The 24334-nt window shown below is 44.9% G+C and overlaps 1 protein-coding gene across 2 annotated transcripts; it reads right to left on the bottom strand.

Moving 5' to 3' along the window:
* Positions 1 to 2064: 2064 nt before the first annotated feature.
* On the bottom strand, positions 2065 to 23406 carry LOC143013695 (dual specificity testis-specific protein kinase 1). 2 transcript variants are annotated; one of them, XM_076167343.1, is made up of 10 exons: positions 23242 to 23406; positions 22430 to 22508; positions 12427 to 12626; positions 11210 to 11331; positions 9678 to 9726; positions 9002 to 9151; positions 4234 to 4407; positions 3835 to 3918; positions 3522 to 3608; positions 2065 to 3410 (listed from the first exon to the last, which is right to left on the bottom strand). In XM_076167343.1, the coding sequence occupies exons 2-10, from the start codon at positions 22458 to 22460 to the stop codon at positions 3306 to 3308; spliced, it is 1002 nt and encodes a 333-aa protein (XP_076023458.1). In that variant the 5' UTR covers positions 22461 to 22508; positions 23242 to 23406; the 3' UTR covers positions 2065 to 3305. The 2 variants fall into 2 exon arrangements, with proteins under 2 accessions (XP_076023458.1, XP_076023459.1); XM_076167344.1 differs by lacking the exon at positions 22430 to 22508.
* Between the last annotated feature and the right edge of the window lie 928 nt (positions 23407 to 24334).

Raw genomic sequence — 24334 nt, 5'->3', positions numbered from 1 at the left:
ACACACACACACACACACACACACACACACACACTTGAAACCTTCTCTTGCCTGCCTGATCGTACACAAACAGAGAGCGACGATGCTAATGATCCTCATCCTCAGACAAAACCCAGCCACAGAAATAGATCAGCGGTGCATAAATCCATGAGCATCAAACCAAAGGAGTCTTTATATTGTGACGAGCTGAGGGAGGAGGAGAGGAGGAGAGGAGGAGAGGAGGAGAGGAGTGGGAGCTCCTGTGGAAACCTTGAATGGAGCCACTGAATCTTTCATGCTCTTTTGATGTATCTGTGCAGCACCTTCATGCCAGGTGGGCACGAAAAACAAGTGACACACACACACATGAACACACACAAACAGCTGAACAACTAGAGGTTCTGTAACCGCTCAAAGGGACATTTTGTTTAGATTTTTGGCTACCTGAGCGTTTACTATTCCACCACCATCCTGAATGGAGAAACGAAGCTCTGCTAAGATATCAAGTGGCCACGCTTTCTTTTCTGTAACGTAGGATGTCGAGTCTGGTCCTCCACAGATAAACGTGTTTACACAGTTCAGAGTGAAATAACCCTCCGGATGGAAGTCAAAGCTCTCCACTGGTTTGCCTCCTGTCTCCCAGGGAGATCAGGGAGAGTGTCAAGGAGAGGAAATGTCTGAGTTGATACCAAATCAATTGCTTGTCCACAGGGGGACCTCAGGGGTCAGAGCTTGGACCGACCCACTCGGTGCGATCACATGGCTTCTCTTTCCTATGCTGGACCAGAGACTGAGCTCCGTCCCAGCCAATACTTAATTACTGATCAGGATCCAACTTCCTGACTCTCAGGTCAATCCCTCAAAGTCCGCCAGGAACTTGGGTGTCAAGATTGATTACATTACATTACATTACGATCATTTGGCAGACGCTTTTATCCAAAGCGACTTACATTATATTACCACCCTTCGCAGAGGGGGGAGCAATTGAGAGTTCGGTGCCTTGCTCAGGGGCATCTCGGCAGGGACTCGAAACCGGCGACCCTCCGGTTCCCAGGCGGAAGCTCTACCCACTGAGCTAGTGCCTCCCCAACCACCCTTCAAAGAACACAATGGTTCAGTCTCTCAGTCATGCAGATAAACATAACACCAGGAACATCAGACTCTGACCAACAAACCCTGATCTACACCAACAAACCTTCATCCACACCTCCTCCACTCTCTTAGTCCTGTTGTTGGACTTTGCTTCTTCCTCTTCCTCTTCTCTCTGGTCCAGATCTTTGCTTGTGTTGTATTTAAATCTTATCTCTGTGCGTCACTTTGGATAAAAGCGTTTGCCAAATGACTAAAATGTAAATAAAGCAGAGCGATGAAGGCAAATTAGACAGAAACAACATAACACAAGTCTAATGCTGTCTGACACAGCTCCATGATGACTCATTCAAACGATAAGAGCGAGTGTTGCATCTAAAAACGGGATTTTAGTAAAAGAGAGAGAACAAATACAGTCACTCAGAAATGACTAGTTTCATGAACTCTCTCTCTCTCCCTCTCCATCTCTTCCTCCCCCTCTCTTTCTTCCTCCATCTCTCTCCCTCTCTTCCTTCCTCTCTCTCTCTCTCTCTCTCTTTCTTCCTCTCCCCCTCTCTCTCTCCCTTCCCCTCTTTCTCTTCCTCCCTCTCTTGCTCTCTCTCTTTCTCTCTTTCTCTCTCCCTCCCTCTCTTGCTCTCTTTCTCTCTTTCTCTTTCTCTCTCTCCCTCTCTCTCGTCTCTTTCTCTCTCTCCTCTCTCCCTCCCCCTCTTCTCTCTCTCTCTCTTGCTCTCTCTCTCTCTTTTTCTCTCTCTCCCTCCCTCCCTGTTTTTCTCTCTCCTCTCTCTGTCTCTCCATCCCCCTCCTCTCTCTCTCTTTTTCTCTCTCTCCCTCCCTCCCTCTCTGTTATTCTCTCTCTCCTCTCTCTGTCTCGTCCTTCCTCTCCCTCTCTCCCTCTCTTTCTCTGTTTCCCTCTCTCACACATTTTAACTGTCAGAAACTTAAATCTGAATTGAATGAATGACAATAAATTACTACGACTGCAACATTTTTGTTTTGAAATGATTTATTTAAGCAGATTAAAGAAAATGAAAAATAAAGGTTTCATTAGTTTACCATAACATGAAGTGAAAAGTAGAATATGTGTATATACAACATCTGAAAGCCACTGAATGCTAACGTACATCAGTCTATCTGTGGCAGCACTGAACAGATTCTTCATCCTGCATGAGGAAGATAACGATCGGTAAATGTGGGAAGAGGCACATTCAAAGAAATGCCTCCCTCAAGACAGATAAATACACAGATAAGCCTAGAAAGATGATCTCATACTGCAGCTGCCTAAACACCACTATGAGAAGACACAGAGTTAAACATTGTACATTTTGGTGCACTTGAAAAAAATATGGGCCCTTTAAATCCCCAGAGGGTGACAGCAAATAAAAAGCTTCAATATGTACACACTTAATAAATCAATCAACTCATATATGTCTGTTACAACTTCATCAACACCAAACTCTGCAGTCCATGTTTGAAAACCTGCTTTAAGGATTCCCCTCATTCTGGAAGAGGCGTCTGGAAAAAGCTTGGATGGAGAGAAAAGGTGGTTGTAGCTAATTAAATTGAAAGTAAACAGAGATTAAATGTGAATTGTGAGCTGAAAAAGTGAAGTAATCTTGTAGAAACCCTGCATCTGTCCACAGCTGCAGTGCGTTCTGATGCAGCCTGGATCTGAGTGAGGTCCAGTGAGGGAAATACGTTCCTCCTCAGCTGACAAATGCACTTTTGCTTGGTTAGAGAGGCAGAAAATGAGAGTTCAGGCTGGCAGCAGAGAGAACAGATCAGCAAACGTCTCCGTCTGCGTTGTCGGTTACAAAACACAAAGCTATTCACAAGAGAATACAAGGAACCAAGAGAGAGGGGATGAGACCGTTTAGTAATATAAGAGCTGCAACAGAAACAGACACATTTATCCACTCCTATGATTCAAACTACAAATATATACACAAATACATCAAACCATGTGCCTCTGTGAATGCAATGAAGAGTTTCCACCGATCTGCAAAAATATATCATCAGAATCACAATGTGCCACCTCAGTTAAGACTCAGCTCAGCCGCCTTCATGTGTTATGTAGCAGAGCAGAGAGATGATGATGATGATGATGATGATGATGCCAGAGGGGGGAAAGATTTAGATGTTTTGCTCAGGTACAGTCCAGCCTTCAGTCTCCACAAATCAAGCAACAGACCCCCCAGAGGCTCCTATCCTGTGGTCGGGTGGATGGGTGGGGACGCAGCTCAGCTGGTGGTCAGGTCGGACTGTGGCGGCGGCTCCAGGCTCTCCGCCACCTCTCCTAACTCATCCAGGACCTCCGTGAACGCCGGCCGCCTGAAGGACTCCATCTGATTGTAAAAGGGAGAAAGCATGAAAGTCAATAGGAGTCAGTCCTGAAATGAAAAGGTTGTTGTTGTTGTTGTTGTTGTTGTTGTTGTTGTTGTTGTTGTTGTACCCACCATACAGCAGCTGGATGCCACCTCCAGGAGACGCTGAGGACAACCAGCCACAAGCTCCCCGAACTCAGTCACATTCAGCCCATAGTCCTGAAACACAGCACACACACACACACACACATTACACACACATTTATCTCACTTCTGCAGCTTGGAATCATTCAGCAATCAGTCAACAAAATATACTTCCAAAGCATAATATTGCACCATTTTAAGTGTGTGTGTGTGTGTGTGTGTGTGTGTGTGTGTGTGTGTGTGTGTGTGTGTGTGTGTGCATGTGTGGTGTCTGATTATCAGTCGTTTCCTTCAGTGTTACCGGTGTTCTGGGTAATATCTCTGGATCGGCGGCGATCCGGGCCAGGATTTCACAGAGAACAATGCCAAAGGAGAAGACGTCAACCTGCCAGCCACACATGATGAAGCTGTTCAGTTTCACACTGAATGTTACAATCTCAGAGACAAGTGTCAACAATGTAAGACAAGGCAGAATATGTTTTTTATTCCAGTTGTAGAAGGATTTAAAACTTAATACATGCAGAAAGAGCTGTCTGGGATCAATACTGTCAATACTGACCATCTCTACTTACTTACTCATCACTACTCTAAACAGCAGTTCTATACATTTTATGGAGCAGAAACAGGAGTGTGTAGACAAGAGTGTATAGTGCTGGCAGCAGTGTGTGTGTGTGTGTGTGTGTGTGTGTGTGTGTGCTACCTTGCGGTCATACGGTTCTCCTCTCAGCATCTCAGGCGCCATCCAGAAGGCCGAGCCCACCAGGGAGAGCTTCCTGCCTTGGTCTTTGACAGGAAGCTCCACCACCTCTCTGGCCAGGCCGAAGTCTGTCACCAGAGCCTCTCGACCCCGAGATGTCAGCCGGATCAGACAGTTCTGCACGCAAACACAACAACAACAACAACAACTCGGTCGGATAAGTGAGACAGAAATGGATACTGGAGTAAACAGCGGTGACGGAGAAGCACAATGGAAGTAGATGCAATGAGTCATATTGCCAGTAGAGGGCGGTGTAACACAGTCAGGGAACATTTGAGCCATTATCCTGATTCATAGTTTGCCTTTGTCTCTTTCTCTATCATTAAAAAGTCCCTGGGTTGTTTTAAGTGTGTTTCCTGGTACAGAGTGTCCGTCCAGGCACCAGACAATCAGACTTTCTACTTCTCAATCCACTCAAGGGGCTCTGTTGTCAGGGCCAGCAAACTAAATAATTCACCCCTGACCCAAGCTGGTGGCGGCACCACACAGAGTCAGGTTGACCGGCTGTGGTGTGTGTGTGTGTGTGTGTGAAGCGCTGTTAGATCAAAGGTGAGCCACAAAGGGCCAGAGTCTGATTCATAACAAACGGGCCAAAGGTGCATCCGGGCGTACTGTGTGTGTGTGTTTGAACAGGCTGAGGGCCCCGAGGTGTGATGAGAGGAGGACAGTAGCAACTACAGGTGCATGACAACAATGAGATGCAACCGGGCACAGGTGTGTGTTGGTGATGGTTACACTTTAGGTGATGCAGGTCTCATTTGTTTGTGTTACTTAGGTATGCCAGGCCTTTTAATAACAAATTGCAAATCAGTACACACACAATGCGGGTGTGTGAGAAGTGATTTGCATGTTTGTGTCTGTGTGTGTGTGTGTGTGTGTGTGTGTGTTATTTGCATTACAGATCTCTTTTTGACTGCAAACTGCTGATTTCTGTACCACTGTGTTGTGCAGTGAGTTTGTCAATCTAAATCATTCGTCAGTATTTGTGGTGTTGTGTGTGTTTGTGTGTGTGTGTGTGTGTGTGGATGTGACGTGGAGGCATCTGGCTTTCATTGAACCGGAGGCTTTTTCCATCCAGTAGCCCGTCATTATGAGGCTCTCGTGGGAAAAACCAGCCCCAGACCACATCGCTAAATTTAGGCCGGGCCCCTCTCCTGCCAGGGAAAGCAACCGTTTTGGCCAATAATGGCGAAAAGTTCATATAAACAGGGATGGAAACAAGATTGTAAGCACAAATACAAAAGGGCCCCATCGTTCTGAAGAGATTGAACTCTGATTGGAGTATGTGGCAGAGCTACTGAGGCAGCAGATTCACAAGGGAGCTGTGGAATGTGTTTCGCCTTTTGGATATTGTGGAACTTTGTCAGAAGCCAAAGAAATGGAGCTGCTACGCTACGCTGGTTTACCAACCTTGCAAAATGGAGTTGAGCCCCACTTCCCAGGCTCCTCTATGAGGCTGAGTTTGCGGCTGTTTCCCTCATAATGATGGTTTCATAAGAAGCATAATGTCTAACTCTGCAGCTCTGAGATGCTGTGTGTGCCGCAGACAAACAGGCTCCAAGAAATATGCACTTAAATCAGCTGAACTCTCCTGACGTTTCATCATATGTTTATGCATCCGCCATCATCACTCTGCTGGAGCCATTAATGGACTCCTTATATCAAAGGAGTAGAAATGCTTCCATGCAGAGAGAAAGTCAACATCCTGTCATTTAAATACTGCAGTGGGAAACATGGAGGTCATGTTTCTGCTGCTCGGTTGGTTTGTTTGTTTGTTAGCAGGATAACTCTCAACTGAATTAGAATGGAAATAGAATCTTGGCAGCATTGTGGAGCATTACGCAGATTATGGGATGGATCTAGAGTTTTTTGAATGATTGAATTAACATTAAGAGATTTCCAAATTGTCCATTTCTAGAAAGAACTAAATAATTAAAAACAATAATCCAGTGATAAACAAAGATGATAAATAAAATCCATTAATTAAATCCATTAATTTAACAAAAGCCCTTATATTAATACAGAAAAAGAATATTTCAGAGGACCTGTCTACATTCTAACATTTACTTGTTAGTATGTAAACCTATCTGTGTTTAAATCAAGTCAAATAGCAACAAACAAAAAAACTATTATGCTCATTCACAGCGTGGGAAATGACATCAGGTCACGATCAATGATGGTCTGAATCTAATTACTTTCACTTATCAATCTGTGTGATGGATTCATGTGATGGACGTTCTTTGACCCCTTTTCTGTGACGTCAATCCATGTGAACAACCTGAGGTGAATGAGTCGGGCCTTAGGGTGACGTAGATGGAGCATGAAGCATGAAGCAGGCACCCAGCACTCACACAAAGAGTGTGTGTGCGTGTGTGTGTGTGTGTGTGTGTGTGTGTGTGTGTGTGTGTGTGTGTGTGTGTTTGTGTGTGTGGGTGTCTGTGTGTCAACAACATGGTGTTCAGCAACCACACTCAGCAACAGTCTACTAACACCACAATGGCTGACTGCCATGTTGTCTCCTCCTTTTGCATTATTGACTGTCACTTCAGTGCAGCCTGGCAACCACCAGGAGATTCGGATTGCACCCTCTCTCTCTCTCTCTCTCACACACACACACACACACACACACACACACACACACACACACACACACACACACACACACACACACACACACACACACACACACACACACACACATTCACATGCAAACATACCCACAGAACAACAATGGGCCCCTGCTGTGTTTGCCCTGTATAATTTTACCTTTAATTCTGTGAATGTCGGAACATTCTAGCGTTCGTTTTGTTGGCCCATGAAACCGAAGCCATCTGGTACTGAAACAGGCTCAAAACAAAACCACAAATTGGTTTTATGATGTAGGAAAATGAGTCCTGGGAGGATTCAGTCCAGGCTCCAGCTCTCTCACACCCACATGTCCACACGGAGAATCTGCTCTCATCATATTTGCCTGGCAAAATTACAAAAACACCAAAACCTATCAAATTATAATACATGTCCAGGAATAACTTCATCAATTCAACAGCTGACTGTATGAGCCATCCTCCATCTCTTTGCTTATCCCTGTGTGTGTGTGTGTGTGTGTGTGTGTGTTTCATTGTAAGTGTATATAAATCCACTGATCTGTCTCTATAGCCTGACTGACTGAGCTTCCACTGCCGAGGTCTTCCTGGATCCACACGGTTCCTTCTCCTTCAGGTTGGATCAGGCAGCCGGGTCTCACCACATTGCCTCAGGTCTGTGCGTCATTATGTATTCAACCAGCTCATGTCACGTGGTGCAGGATGATTAGCACACCATTGAATGTGTTGTTAGAGGCGAGATGCGAATTGTGTGTGTGTGTGTGAACTAAGGTGCAGTAAAGACAAGAGACTTTCTTTGCAGGAACAAAAGCTGCTTGTTTCTGTGTTCAACCCTGCTATTGTCTCTATTTATGCTTTGTTGTGGTTGACTGCAGTTTGGATTGGGGTCTGATTATCCTCGGGGTCTATTTAGGGTCAGACCCAAACACCCACTGGATAAGGTTTCTGTTTCATTTATGCATGTTGGGTTTGGGTGGCGTTTCCACATCTGCTCCTCTTGTTACCGCCCTGCACCCTCTCTCCTCTGGGTCAACCGGCCTGGGAGAGAGCTGGGGGGGGGAGGGGGGGGGTACCCTATTCTTCTTTCACACAGCACACACACATACAGGACGCGCAGTTAACAAGGTCCTAGTTAGTATAGTGGACAGTATCTCCGCCCGTCACACGGAAGACCGGGGTTCAATTCCCCGACAGGGAGACGCTATTGTTTGAGGCGGTAACTGGAGGATCGCTGGTTAGAGTCCTTTATGAACCAAGAAGGTCAACTGCCAGTTTGCTTCCAGGGCACTACCGAGGAGCCCTTGAGCAAGGCGGCGAACCTTGCTTTGTTCTCGACCACCGTGCATTTGAGTTCTGATGGAAAGTAACTAGAACGGAGACGATCTTATGCATCCCAAACGCCCCAAATCCAGGGGCGGCATATCATGGCTGCCCTGCGCTGACCCCTCTGTAAAGCGTGTGTGTGTGTGTGTGTGTAAGAGGGGCACGCAAGACACATTTCAGGTTGACATGTTCGCATGATTTGACCCAATAAAGTTTCTTCCACTTATACTACTGTTCTACTGCATCACACATGAAATCTGGACTGCAGAGGAGAAACTCACTCAGTAGTTTCAGGTGTTTCTTAAGTGCAAATGATCCATCTCAAGGAGGAAACCACCTTAGGCCGCTGGAGGCTCGTCACTCACCGTGTCCCACTTCAGTCGCTGCCTCTTCTGGAGACCACATTCCAAACAAACTATGTCATCGAGTTGTTAAGAGTATCCCATTCCCAATGTGCCTGTGAAGTACAGGTGTCCTTTGCCGGAGGAGTCTCACCCTCTTCTGTTCAACGCTTGCTTAGTCCCTCAAATCATTACCAGTGTCAGAGTTTCCCCAGCTGAGAAATGACTTCATGGGTCGGTGCCGGTGTTTCACTTTACCGCTACCCAACTCCTGCAGTCTGATCCCACAGCAAGAGGCCTCTTCACACTGGACTAGAGTTACCTGAGGACCTCAGGTGATGAAGATGCGTGTGATGTATGTAATGTATGTCTGTGTGAGACTCCAGGCGAAGCGTGTTTACTACAGAGTTCACTAAAGAGTCAGACGCAGGCCCACGGTCTCACCTTGGAGTTGAGGTCTCTGTGGTAAATGTTCTTGTAGTGCAGGTAGATCATTCCTCTGCTGATGTCACAGGCCAGGTCCACCTTCTCTTTCCAGGAGAGTAGGACCTCCTTCCTGGCCAGAAGCTCCTCCAAACAGCCACCGTTTACATACTGAAACATGGGAGGAACACATACAGTACATCATCTAATACTTACATCTCCTCAAATACAGAGAAGCACACTTGGAACAATACCAATATTAAGAACACATAAAGGTTAGAAGACAATAATTCATTTGTTGTCTTTATGTACCACAGCTTACACTCAGTAACTACTCACACACACCTACACAATCCAATACCATTCAATGTCACACCCTTGCTGTAGATCTCCCTCTGAAGCTGATAACATTCACTTTGTTGTTGACATTGTGTCAGGGAGGTGCTGAGTCCACTCCATGGTTACTATTGGCAACAGTTTGGTTATACAAGACTGCATTGTATTAAAAGGAGTTAATTATAATCTGCCAGTATTTATAATCAATCAGTAGTCTGGCCCCTCATGTATTGTGTAACTGTGATGGAGAACACATAGGAAACATCTTTTGCTTCACTATTCTGATGTTATAGAATAGAACAGAATAGAAGCTCACTGGCTTGAACATACATACAGAAGAGGGAAAAAGAGTAGGACTCACCTCTAAGATGGGATAGAGTTTGTCTTCCCTCACACAGATCCCCAGATATCTAGAATCAGAACAACCGGGATCTTTACTCGTTTGTCCTTCACGTCACTAAACACATGTTCTTTCATTTTCCCTGCATACAACATTCTCTCATTGTACGCATTCACTGATGAGGAAGGAACAGCTGCTGCTATGGCAACATCAGTGAGCTCATAATGAAGATTAAAATGTTAATTTGGGGGATTCAGCATTTGAAAGCAACTGTAATGTTTTGGTCTTTTGTCAACAGTCTGGGAAATCAACCGTTTCAACAATAAAGCAATAGAAATCCAACCTTCATTCAGTTTTCTACATGTGGTTGTGGCTTCAGGTTTCAAATGTTCTGAGTTTTGCCAACAGGAAATCTGAAGACGTTCATCTTTCACTGCACAAACACGCCTCCCTGTCATTTCACAAAAGCCTTCAGATGTTTGCTTTCCCAGGCTTACTGCTGCTCCCATGACCAACATACTCAGTTTGATGTGTGGTGGATCTGCTTTAAGTACAAGTCACTGTGTCATGCATAACTTCATATCTGTATACGTTTAATAGTTAAGTTTAAACATTTGGAGTTGTATGATGCATGTTCTTAAACAGTTGATGCCTTATCTTATCTTATAACTGATATAAGAGCTCCTATAGGTCCTGCATGTTTCATTCATTATCAAAGTCAACTCAGCAGAGGCCTGGGAACAATAGCTTCAACCAACCCACACACACACACACACACACACACACACACCTAATGTTTGGTCCCAGCCCACACAGAGCAGCAGGTTTGTGTGTACTGTACGTGGTGTGTGTGTGTGTGTGTGTGTGTGTGTGTGTGTGTGATAGATCACAGTGTGATAGCCTCAGCACTGTGACCTTGCTAAATGGCTAAAATAAGATTGCTTAAGCACACATTGTGCCCGTCTGGCTTCACGCCTTACGTCACCGCTGGAGAAGCAACGGCTGATATAAAAACGCACCAAGGTCCAATTTCATTTGTGTTGACATTAAATGCAGCAGCGACTCAGGCGAACCACAGCTGCACTGCAACAGAATGAAGCCATCAGAATAAAGGAAATGTGCAGCAGTGCGTTGCATAATGTTGCTTTAGATGGATGAGGGTGAGGATTTTGGGATGCAAGTGTTTCTATGCAAGAGCAGAAAGAGCATGGTTGCCAAGACAACACACAGTCTTTACTTAAATGACAAATAAGAATAAACTCTATCTGTATCTGTGTGTGACTATCATGAATGTTTAGAGCAGATTCAGATCATAAAGTTGAGATGTGGAGAAGAGAATGAAAGTGAGAAAGTGAGTGGAGAGGATGTGTGTGTGTGTTTGTGTGTGTGTGTGTGTGTGTGTGTGTGTGTGTGTGTGTGTGTGTTACTGAGGGAATTTCTCAAGTACTTTCTCTCTTTTTCAGTGCAGAAAACACGAAGTCCTCAATCATTGCTTGAACTCTTTGCTTTGCCACAGTTTGGTAAACGGCTGTGCAGGTGAGCTGAAACGTTACCTGACGATGTTGGGGTGTGAGAGTTTCTGCAGCAGGCTGATCTCACGCACGATGCTGTTCTGGTCCACGTCGTTCTTATAGATCTTCACCACCATCACCTTGTGGCTCGTACTGTGTGTCACCTGAACATCACACACATGCATGGTTTGCATTCATGGCAGCAACAAAACTCAGCATCGGGATGATGCAAAGGATTAGCAGCTGATTTTAAAGTCGACCCACAAAATGTATCAAGGAAACCAAGAGCACATGTTTATTGTTGTTATCTTGAATCAAATCTATCTTCAGTAGATTCCTCCTTTCCTAAGCTCTCATCCTTCCCCGTGGCCTCATTCTACCTCATTTCCTCAAAGCTTAAACGTATGGAAATCAGTTCTCTCCCCACTGCACCGAGCGTTAGGCTGAGTTATGTAAGGACCCGGTTGGAAACGACTACAGCGCCCCCGTGGCCTCTAAAGCTGGTGGGCCAATCACAGAATGGCAGGAATGTCCCAATTAGTGGCCCAAAGGGACAAAGGAGGCTTTGATGACGGCTCACGCGTAGGTCGGCTCACAGAGGCAAATCAGGAGAGAGCGCGTTGTTATGGATCCCACTGCTGCGCTGCCAGGACCGCACTGACCGCAGAGTCACGCACGCTCACACACGTTTGATCGTGACGGCTCTGCCAACCGGAGCAGAACGCCCCCCCCGCCCCCCCACCGTGCCTCCACAGGTCCACTTAGGGATGGAATTCCTTTCATTAACCGACTTCACTCATCTCCAAAGCTGATTCTTAGACATATAGACTATATAGGCTCATTGTTTCTCTTTTGCCTTGATTGTGATGCACCTCTGTAATCTAACATGAGGGGATCAAAGCTCTAGGAGGCCAAAGCTGTGTTGTGTGTTCTTCTACATATTAAGGGGTTTGGAGGTCAATTCTTCATCAGGGGAAAGTTGTACTAATTTAAATGATTGACAGCATCTTTTAACATTCTGATTCCATTCATTACACGATCACCTGTCTGTCTACCTGTCTCACTAATGGTCTGGTACTCAGACATGGTAATCTCAGCTGTCAGTCCTATGAAACACATCAGAGTCAAATGAAACCACCGCAGACATCCATCCTGGCATGCAAAGGTTTGTTTGGTGCCGTGACTTGGGGAGCGCCCGACGAGTCTTTGGCAGAGAAGCAGTGGTATCCATAACGACCAGGAGAGGACAGAGGGAATACCTTATAGACGTTGGAGAAGAAGCCGCTGCCGATCAGCTCAGAAGTGAAGTTTTCCCAGAACTCCAGCTTGCGGACGGCCGTGCGTAGCTTCTGCCAGCGGTCCACTTGGTTGTACTGGTCTGAGGACTCCTCACCGCACAGGGTGGGACTGGTGACCTCCAGGGACGACACGTCCACATCACACATCCTGGAGATGTCCGCTGGGAGAGCACCAACACACACAAACGCACGCACACGCGCACACACACACACACACACACACACACACACACACACACACACACACACACAGTTAGGATCTGAAGTTTGTCATTACCTTTAATTTTGGACTGAAGGTGCTGATCACCTTCTTGTTATGAAGAAAAAAAAGGTTAATTTTGTACATTTTTATGCCAAATACAACTGATGAAAGTACTGAAGTGAGACCTGAGGGACCCCCCAGTGAGACCTGAGGGACCCCCCAGTGAGACCTGAGGGACCCCCCAGTGAGACCTGAGGGACCCTCAGGCTCTAAACTGGTTAAACACACTTCAATCTGTCATAATCCTGTTTAGTCCCTGTTTGCTCCTCCCAGTTCTCCAAATGCATGCATGTGTGTGTGTGTGTGTGTGTGTATGTGTGTTGGTGTGTCTGTCCATTGTTTGTCTTTTCCCTCTCCTGCCTGTCAGTCACGTGTCTCCTGTCATGCTCAGCAGCTCGTCCCTGCATGTCTCCCACAGAGCCGTCCTGTTCCGTCCTGCTGTGAGTTCCTACTTCAGACGTTACACCTCCACCTGCTTTTCTTCCCATTGGACTTGATGTTGTTTGTCTTGTTATCCTACATTGCCTCTCCCCATCTTTGTTCTAATTTTAGTTTGCTCTGCCTTCTCCCTTATGTGTTGTACAGAGAATTGAAGACTTCTTCCGTCTTTGTCTGCACTTGATCCCTTCATCTTCTCCTGAACTCTTTTGTGACAAGTTCAGCTCATCAAGTCTGGGTGAAGCAGGGAGAGAGAGGTGAGGCAGAGGTGAAGCAGGGAGAGAGAGTCCCAATAAGCAGGAGGGACAACCTACAGACCCCAGGCCGTCCCTCCTGGTCCTCCTGCGTTACATGTGTTGATGTAAACAAGTTATGAAAGTAAAGATCTAAGAACAAACGCAGCATGGATCAAAACAAACTCCTCATAACTTCATAATAGCAGAATACGTCGCCTTGCTATTGTTTTGGATGAAGGTCAACATTGTTCTCCAGATATTGTACGGCCCTCTCTCCCTACTTGAAGTGACTGGAACACACTCGGCTGCTAAAGTGGTCACACCGACACAAAAGAGCCCCGGAGCCAAACCTGGCAATTTATGCACCGACAAAAGGCTCGGATGGATGAAAGAGAAGCTCACAAAAGCTCTCGTTTCACTTTCCCTCTTATTGGCTGTGAGGACAAGGAAAAGTGGCTCCACTTAACACGGTAAAACAAAAGAGGGCGAATAATGTGAGGCCAGGAATAGAAACGGGAGAAGATGGAGAAAAGGTTTGGTGACTGAGCAGAGCGGTCAAGTGAGCTGTTTGTGCTCCGGAGACGTAGTAATGATCTCTCTCTCTCTCTCACACATACACACACACACACACACACACACACACACACACACACACACACACACACACACACACACACACACACACACACACACACACAGGTGTAAGCTCATTATCTGAGACGGATTCACAGGAGAGATGAAAGAGAATCAGATTAGAATAATTGAAGATGTGTATAAGTAGATGTTTTTATATTTTTATATTGAAGTTTATCATCAATCGCCTGTGTAATCTGGTGACAACCAAAATGAAAGACGTACAATAAACCCTTCCCCTGTTTATGATATTCAATTCAAATGGAAATTAAAATCCATTTAAGGTGAAATGTGTTTGTGATTGATTGATCTAAAGTGAGTTTCCAGTTGTGCTTGACAGGGAGAGTGGGGCTTCAATCAATCTAATCTGTAAACCAGGTTTAATAAGAGTCTGCTGCTCAACATATCAGAGAACAAAGCAGCAGAAGGTGAGACTGAACGTGTTTCTTACAGCGATTTACATAAAGTGTTGAACACATTCGGTCCTAAACCTGACGCTGATCATCCTGAGAGCACTGAGGACAATACGCCAAATTATACAACAACCAAGCTCAGGCGCACACAAAATCAAAAGCAAATTGTATCTGACTTGTTAATCATCACACTGGCAGAATCTCTTTTGGCAGTAAGAGAAGAGAAGAAGAGATAGAAGAATTCACTTTGAGATGAATTCTATGTAAGTATTAGATTGAGTTTCCTCTCTGAATTGCACATTTACGTTCTTTTGAGGACAAAGTAGCTCGAACCACAAAGAAATATGCAGAAGTAATAAATGTTATGTCATTTAGTCTCAGTGAATGTACGTTTGTGTGACATAAGAAGGCGTCTAAGACCTCAGCAACTAGAGAAGAGCTGCATATGTGAGGAGAAGACTGGGGGAACAAAGCTACCAGCTAAGGCTGAGAGAGAGACTGGACACGTCTAAGATGACATTCCTGTAGTTTCAGAGGTTTTAGTGGAGTCTCTTCAGTCATCTGGACTGGACTGGACTGGCGAGCAGCAGCAGACGGTCCTGACCTCACTCCGGCCATAGAGGACTGTTGTGACTGCAGCTGAGTGTCAGAGTTTCTTTATCCCAGCATGCCTCGCTCTCCGCAGCCACAGCCTTTGCGGTGACGCCGGTGGGAAGCGCACGCTGACACGCCGACACAATTGGCAGGGGGGGGTTTTGTGTCAATCAAGCAAAAGGCATCAACCCCGGCTATTCATGCTGCTGCCTTTGTTCCCTCGCTGCCGCACCAAACAATCGCTGCACAATTGCGACTGCGTTAGAGAGAAACGACCCCACCTCTCCCCCACCTCTCTATCTGTCAGACTCTTCCAGATAAATCTCACTTTGTTTGCAATATGCTGCGGCAATCTATGTTTTTTGGAGTGAATACATGATTGACAGATGAACTACCAGGGGTTTTGCAGCACATTTCTCCTTCCATGTTCCCCCTTTCTCTTTCCATCTCTCCATCATCTGTAGCAGTGTCATTATGAGCACACACACACACACTCTCTCTGGTTCTTTCCTTTCCTGTTCTCTCTCTCTCTCTCTCTCTCTCTCTCTCTCTCTCTCTCTCTCTACCTATGATGTGATTTGTACTAGCCCACTACTTTGCTGTTTGACATCATCCTGTAAGTTCTGTATGTACTCTATGACATCATTGCAACTCCAGCCCACTTGTACTCTACCTCAGGGTCTATGTATAAAGTTCAACAACAATAGTAGGGATAACACAACTCTCTCTCTCTCTCTCTCTCTCTCTCTCTCTCTCTCTCTCTCTCTCTCTCTCTCTCTCTCTCTCTCTCTCTCTCTCTCTCTCTCTCTCTCACCTGAATTTGGTTGCACAAATTCCATTAACAGCTCTGATCTAAGTCAGATGTTTCTTTAATGCAAAGTGAGGTTGTAGAGAGTAAAGCTGCCACTGTGATCTTTTCTGTCCGTCTCCACATGAATGAGAAGGTTAGGAAAGCAACACGCAGGAAATAAGACCGTCAATCACAACCGGCTGTGACTTTGGCCCGCTGTGACCATACAGAGCATCAACACAGCTATCAGGGCCGGCTGACGTACGGCCGGTTGATAAGGAATGCCAGTTAGGAACGTTTACCAGTAAAAATCTGTTCACACCAACGTGAAACTTTTCCCCAGAGCTCCGTCCCGTCAGCACAAGGCTTTTCTGTAGGGGGAAGGAAGCTGAGGTGGTGTGTGTGTGTGTGTCTGTGTGTGTGTGTGTGTGTGTGTGTGTGTGTGTGTGTGTGTGTGTGTGTGTGTGTGTGTGTGTGTGTGTGTGTGTGTGTGCAGGAATCCAGAGTGACTTCTGAGCTGACGCACGCACGCACGCACACATGTCACTTCACACACACAGGCAGCTTCACATCAGTTGATAGTGTGTAGGCGGTGACTCACTCAGGTGTTCACACTGCCAACTGCTTGATCTGTTAGCTTCTAATAAACTTGATGACACTGAAGCACCAAAGCCTGCAAACACTGCCAGAGACCTTCAATATAATCAACCGTGCATGCACAAACAGGAGATGTGTTATTTCCAGTCGTACTCCGCAGCAGACCTGGTAAGTGCCGCCCACACACACACACACACACACACACACAGCCAAGGACGCAGCCTAGAATTGTGACTCCCTTTGAATGCGGGAAAGAGCATCCTTTGAGCCCCACTGATCTCAGGAGTAAAGTATGTTCACAGAGTGGGCAACCTCACCACAGCAGGGCATTCATCTCCCTTATAGCCCCGGAGTCGTGACGTTCTTGGCTCCAGCCTAAAGCACGGGAGCCAAGCACTTTAACTGGCCTCAGCCAAGCAACAGTAACTGTTAATTGCTTTCCAAAGTGAGCTGAGACTCTCAGAGCCACAGTAACTCCACAGTTTCTGTCTGCGTCTGCAGCATTTTGAAAGGGAGTGAAGGTTGAGCTCAGTGTTATGAGAGATCAGCAGCTCACCATACGATCGATACAGGACATCCAGGACCAGACACACAGACTGAAGATGGGCCTGGATCTGGCGTCAAGCCCACACAGAAATGGTTTGAACTCCATTTGTCAGTCATAAAATCACTAATTGCCCAAAACACTGCAAAGTTTCCCATGACTCATAAAGCTAAAACAATCAATTTTAATGACAATTTTGCAGTGAGAGGATAGAATTCACTGTGATTCCTATCAGCAGTGCAGAGGAAGTGAGTCAACTTTTACAGAGCAGCACAAAGCTTTTTAACCAATAACATCCCAGTCTGGCCTGACAGCTGAGACCATCAGGCTAAGCAGCAGGAGATCAAACTGTATGAACACATAACTGATACTCTGTTGCCAGGAGAGAGGCCTTAGCGGAGCACAAAGGATGAGGAAAGATATCAGCCAGTCTCAGTCTCTGTGCCCTGCTGCCATCTGGACCAAACCAAAGAACGCTGACTGCCAGACATGCAAACTGTGTGGTGACTTTAAATATCATCATTGTTATCAAACTGCTGCTGCGTTTGATCTCAACCTGGGTTCCATGTGCTCATCTGAAGCTGCTTTCACATCTAAACTTTAATTTAAAAAAATTAAAAAAAATAAAAAAATAAAAAATTGCCAAAAGTGACATTTTTTCCATTATTTATTTTTTTATTTTTTTTCAGATATCAGGTTTTGGTAAATGTGCAAAATGCTGACTGGGCTTTTTCAATGAAGTATGTGACTCTAAATCCATTCTTCAGGCATGTTTGGGCAGTAAAGTGAGTTTTTGGTCTTTATGTTCATGTTGCAACCCTGAGCCTCGTTTACAAATACAGAACATAAAGAGACAATACATCCTGTGTTATTCTAATCCCATCTAATAAACAGATCAGGTGCTTTGTTTGGAACAAGCTTGTAACGCACCATAAGGTATTAATGAACCTTATGTGAGGGGCAGAGCTCCAATATTTTCCATCCCCTTGGCAGCAAAGCACCGATATTCTGTCGGTTCCAGTTTCATTTAATGTAATGTTACTCAGTGAAGCTGCAGCATTTCACCCCAGGCCTGTGTGGGTGTTTGTGGCTCCACACAGGCCGCTGTTTTTGCAAGGACATTCCAAATGGAGACTCTGTTATGTACAGAGGCCAGACTGCACAGCTTCAGACTGATTTCATCTCAAATCACAGACGCGGAAATAATTTGGATGACGTCTTCAACAAACTGGATCGATCCTCAGCTGCTGGGTAACGTGTGTGTGATGAGCAATCATTCCCTGCTAATGCACTATTGACCTTCCTTTACACTCTGATACAAACACACAGGAGGTCAAAGCCTCTCTTCTGGTGGTCCTGCAGCTACATCAGTGTTCTATGATGCACAGATGAGCACACGCACGTCCAGTTATCATGATGAACAGGGCAGACATCACTGGTAATGCAATGACTGGACACCATGACTGATCTACTGTGTGTAGTTATGAAGTTATGACTGAAGTGTATTCAGTCAGTCAGCCTGCTGCTCTGAAGAGGGAACAGAGCTACACGAGGAAGTAACCAAGGCTGTATTCAGATCAGACCTGTGGTTCCTTTGCTTTGTTTAATAAGAAAACATTGTGATATTTTCTGTCTATTAAATTATTTTGGACAGCTTTATATGACGAATCAAAGACAAAATCCAAAAATGATATGAATTCTCATTATGTAACAAACCAAGGGCTCAGGTTGATGTTATCATAACAGAGTCGCTCCTTGTGGACGATCCTTGAGTCAAAGTGGACGTCCAGCAGAGACTTAGTGAGTCTGTTTGCATGAACTTTGCATTTATACTAGACCGACAGTCTGCGCCTCCGATTGACACACATTCTTTTTACGAGTGTCTTGAAGTCTTGAGATTTCAGCTGTGTGTGCGTGTGTGTGTGTGAGAGAGAGAGACACATATACAGCAGAAGTCCATATTGTGTCAATTCTTAAAAATGTAATCATTAATTACTGAAAATTATAATTTAAATGTTAATTAATGACTTCAGCCACAATAGTTTGTGCATATTTCACATTTGCTTTGTTTGGATTAGAGATCACCGCTCATTCTGTGTAGGTGAGAATCTGTAGAGACAACAAAGCGAGGAGCTAAACGCTGTGTTGTGTCCGTCACAGGTTTCCTGCTCCAATGACTTCACTTTGTTTCTCCATTTACTTTGACTGAGCTCAGGTTACACTTTTAACGCTGTCTACAGTCTGTACCCCGTGGTTGCATGGTGCTCTGTGCTACATGATGGGACTTTTAAACTATTAAAAATATACCCAAGGCCAAAAGGGCCTAAGTTATCCTTATTCTAATAAGATACTAACTTTATCCATCTATCAAAAGTAAATGCTGGCGGTGAAATTGTTTCTCTGCGTTCCACAAATAAGACTTAAGACAACAGAGCTGACTAATGTGGAACTGTGACGTCCTGAAGTGATGAAGAGCAAAAATAACCTGAATAATCTGAATGTATTTATCCTAACAATCCCTTATGTTATTGATCTGAATCTGCACCTATTGATCGTCTAATGTGGCATAAACGAGCCAGATTTTTAGATTTATGTTTAGATTGATGTTCTGTTTTGAAATACAAACAGAAGCAGAAGCCAGCACACAGCCAGCCTGCGTGATGGAGGTCACTAAAGTAAATAAGCCATCGTGCCCATGTGCCCACTTCTGTTGTGCCTCCTTCTCCAGGTCGTCTCAGAACAAAGACTGGAGAACATTAAGAGGAAAACTAGATCACATAATAACTCTCCCATTATAAATTCATTTCAACTTGAACACTGGAAACCAAAAGCAGTGTGACACCAATAATGTAGCTATGATGTAATGACTTGAATATCCGTCCTCGTGAACACGTATGTTCATTTCACTTTGCTGGCTGTGCAACCAATACAAATTCCAGTGTATCAGATCCCAGGCCTGCATGTATATACGTATGTATAATATGACCTGATCTTAAAATAGCTCCCTTAAAGTCATAGTGACTGTCAATAGTAGACAGAATGACATCACAATCACAATAAGTCACACACAAACATTTCACACTGCAACACTGCATAAACCTTCTGCAATCACTGAATAATTCACCGGCCATCAGATCGGCCTCTCATTGTGCGATTGTAACCCTGCACTCTATGAACGGGGATCAGGTTATGTCCAGGGGTGCCGTGCCCTCTCCACTGCCACACCGTGACATAAGAGGCCCTGTAACCATGGTTATCAGGCAGCCAGCTGTGTAATGGGATCTGCACCATTTGCGTCGTCCACCTTGAAAAATCGTCGGCGATGCTCAACTTTGTAAACAAGTTGCATCATCGAGGTTGGACTCCTCGGAGGACAACAACATTCAGGGGCGTACGGGCCAAACGCATCCCTCCATGACTATGCATGGCATCCAATCACAACACAAACACATTGCGTGCTGGTGGGAACGTTGGCAGAGGGACGCTTCACTCGTCATTATGAATCAGCTGTGTGCTAACGCTTTTGTGTGTTAACAAAGAGAAATCACTTTTGAGAACAACATGGCACTTGTGGAGACGGACGAGTGGGCGGGAAACACTGGAGGAAAGCAAAATGATTTAAAGAGCACAATGTATCTCTGTCCCGTCCTCCGGCCCACCGCCCCCCTCGCCCCCCCTGACCTCAGCCGCTGTTTGAACGAGCCCACCTTCACTGTTTGTTCAGTCAACTTATAGTATGTGAGAGAAATGTGCTACAGGCTAATAACATTCCTGAACACGTCGCTTTAAAGTGAAACAGCTGATGAGAAGAAGCAGCAGAAATGTCAACTGCTTGAACAGAAGTGAGATGTAAGGTGGAGGTGAAGCGCGTTGTGCCTTTGTGTGCAAGAATGTAAAGTGCATAGGTGACATAAGTGCCCAACCACTTAAAGATCTAACGTCTTACTCATCCAATTTATACAGAAATGGTTTGGGTGGGTGGTTTGGCAAATATTTCACATTTGCAAACAACTGCCATGTTTTTCTATTTAGAAGATTTGAAAGCAGAACCAACAGCTGAGTTTAGAGAGAACGGAGGAGAGAGATATGAAGGATTATTGTGCTCAAATTACATCCGTGTGCAAAACCTGATGAGGCTCTCCAGACCACAAAGAGTAAAGAGAGAATGATCAACTGGTGTGGCAGGATAAATCAGGTTAAATCAGGTTAAATCATGCAGGCTGTCATAATGAAGGAAGCAGGAATCCTTAGCTCTAACTTCCCCTTTCCATATTAAACTGATGCTGAGTGAGAAACTACAGGGCCAAGATGTGAAGTTCACAGGATTCAACAGTTTCACCCCCAGATTATCCTCATTGTGCCTTCACCATCTGTGTGTGTGTGTGTGTGTGTGTGTGTGTGTGTGTGTGTGTGTGTGTGTGTGTGTGTGTGTGTGTGAGTGTGTGAGTGTGTGTGTGTGGGGGGCTTAGGCTGCTGATCATCAATGTGATCCCAGGACAGAGGGATTCCCTGTCAAATCCCTGCAACAGCATGGATAGCAGAGGAAATGTCTCCAGAGTTCATTAGGTTCTGTCTCTACCCCTCCATCCATCCATCCAACAACAAAAGCAACCCAGCTCTAACTCACTCACTGTGCGTTACACAACGCAGACGGCTCACAACTGCACACTGCAAACATGAAGCTTGTCGCCAAGCAGCAACACCTCTCAGTGCTTCAGCATAAATGTACAGTAATGTTTACATACAGTCACGTTGACATCACCATGAGTCAACATGACATTAACTCAAGTGTTGGTTCAAAAGGGTCGATCCTCCTCTATTGTTTGTGAGAATGACAGGAGACAAAACTAACTGTCTTTGTTTTGGTCATGAGATCAGTGCCCTGGACGTGCAAAATGAAGAATCCAAATTATTTTATGCCATATTGCCATTCAAGGCTTTGTCTCAGAGCGTCTCATGCGTGTTTGTACTGCAGCAATCCTTACATTCAGGAAAATGGGTCTAGGTACAAACAACTGGCCCTTTAGAAATCTATCTAACATGAAATATTCAAGCTAAAGAACGGAGAAAACATTTGATTATTTGTAGAAACCCAACACGGATCAGGATGTGTTAACATGGAGGTAACACAACACTTCTCTATGAACAAGGTGAGAGAGGCAGGATGCTGAGACAAGGCCTTTCTATTTCAGAACAATGTGCAGCTACACACACATTTCCAAGGCTTTCAAGGTTCACCTGCTTGCCTGCACAGATTCATTAGAATGGTTTGCTGCTGAGAGCTGTGAGGAATGGGAGACACAACACAGAACTAGAGCTCTGTGGCTCATGAAGAAGAGGGGGGTTAGGCGGTCCAAACAGGATATTCCAACATCAAACGTGCATCACAGAGCTACTTTAGCAGGGTAAAGTCTACGAAGAAAGAGTTGAAATGTATTTATATTGTTTAATACTTACTCCATTGATTTAATAAGCTATTCATATGCATCTTGTGGACGTGGGGGAGGAGACAGAGCCAGAAGTCTCCGTGCAGAAACTGAGGAGGAACCACATACATGCAACAACAAATGAGCCAAAGCACGGACACTGACTTCACACAAAGCAACGACAGAGCAATGACAAGAGCGACATTTAAACAGGAGATGGACGATGGAGATGAATTTAAAGTATGGAGGAAACGTTCAAATGCCTCAGACTACTTTGTTTCCTGGTAACACATGAATGGACATCAATGTGCCACACACACACGCACGCACGCACGCACGCACGCACACACACACGCACACACACACACTTGTTGCTTCATACAGTGTCCAATGCATTTTTAAAAGCCTTCCGTTGATTTTGCAATAAATTTAACAGCAAATTCTGTCTTTCTCCATGGACACCTCTATAAAATCTTTACAATATCATTAAATACTTTACTACTTTACTGATACTTAGTTTGCATTATCTCTTAAATGTCTTTTTAGTGTGTATTTCAGATAAATAACTGAAGCTGATGTTAGGTTTAAAGCCACAGTCACACTTTGATGCGTAGTCTTCTTCTTTACTAACACTAAACCTGAATGACACTTATTTTATTCCTGTCGTATCAAAACATCACACAAATTATAATTTGGTAAATTCACAATCCATCTACATTCAGAAAATTAATCTAATTTAAACCAGTTTTAGATTTTATACTACAGTTCGTTAAACATTTCTTTGAAAAAGAATATTTTAGAAATACGCACAAACACAACACGCGATCTAAACTATAGACTTACAGAGATGGAGTCAGTCTGAGTCTGGTGGTTTGCAGATTGAGAGCAGATCAGCTTTATGTTCTCGCTGCAGCGTCTCGCTTCATATCCTTCCTCCTAGTTTGCTGTTTGCTGTGCAGAAAGTCTCTCTCTGTGTCTGTGTGTGTGTGTGTGTGTGTGTGCTGCTCCCTGTGAAAACACACTCGCTAAATGTAAATGCGTGTCTCATGGGCTGTCCTCCTCGGCACCTTGCTCTCCACGCAACTCCGCCCACGAGCAGATGACACAGCGCCACCCACAGGCAGAGTCAGAGGCCTGCAGGGATCAGACATGCGCATGATGTCCAGGGACTTCTGCTTTTCTTTTCTATTCTATTCTATCCTTGCTAAACATTGATATGAATATCAGATGTCCACTCCTCTCAGCCATGTTTTAACCGTGAGTAACATCTCCAAAGACGTGAGAGTATTTTTGAACAATTCAGTGCTGAAGCTCAGTCAGAACATAAACTCCCACGCAGTCAGTGTGGGAAATGAATGGAGCCAAACAGAAGGCAGAGGAATTATTAACACATGGGAGAAACACAGACAAGGAGCTGCAGACAGACGAGAGGACATAACTGTGTGAAGAGTTATAGAATCTAACCTTATGGCGTTGTTGTTGTTGTTGTTGTCGTTGTTGTTATGATCTGCATAATTTGGGCAGAACGATTCCCTAAATAAGATTGAAGCTTTACTCTCCTAAGACTAATATCTGCCACATTTGGAGACGTTTCTGTCAGACCACACTGCTACTTCTGACTTTACTTAGGCTGATTTAAATGTATCTGTAGTATTAAGCCTCTGGGTCCCAAAGCCGGGGTTGTGAAGGAAAAGGGATCTGGTGTCAAATCAAATACGCAAATGAATGAGATTTTCATACCGGATTGGTCGAGACAACAACACAAACTATGCCACTGCTGAATGAGAGAGAGACTAAAGGGTTGGATGATGTGGGGACGTGGGTGAACGAGGCTGAGGTGAGGGCAGGAATGAAGAGAATGAAGAGTGGCCAGATGACATACCTGTGGAGAAATTACACAATCTTAGAAAGCGAGAGGAGGCCTGAGGAGTGGAGA

This window comes from Genypterus blacodes, unplaced genomic scaffold (assembly GCF_046128005.1).
Source record: "Genypterus blacodes isolate CSIRO-AG114 ecotype Tasmania unplaced genomic scaffold, CSIRO-AGI_Gbla_v1 ptg000158l_1, whole genome shotgun sequence".
Classification (NCBI taxonomy): Eukaryota; Metazoa; Chordata; class Actinopteri; order Ophidiiformes; family Ophidiidae; genus Genypterus; species Genypterus blacodes.
This window is presented reverse-complemented; position numbering and strand designations above follow the sequence as displayed.

What these genes read in the sequence shown, in the direction of transcription:
- LOC143013695 (XM_076167343.1), bottom strand. Translation starts at nt 22,460, where the DNA reads ATGCATATGAATAGCTTATTAAATCAATGGA. An exon ending in TAGCTTATTAAATCAATGGA is followed by an intron (nt 12,627 to 22,429) that starts GTAAGTATTAAA and finishes GTGCTCTCCCAG; the next exon opens with CGGACATCTCCAGGATGTGT. An exon ending in AGATATTACCCAGAACACCG is followed by an intron (nt 3,609 to 3,834) that starts GTAACACTGAAG and finishes GCTGTGTTTCAG; the next exon opens with GACTATGGGCTGAATGTGAC.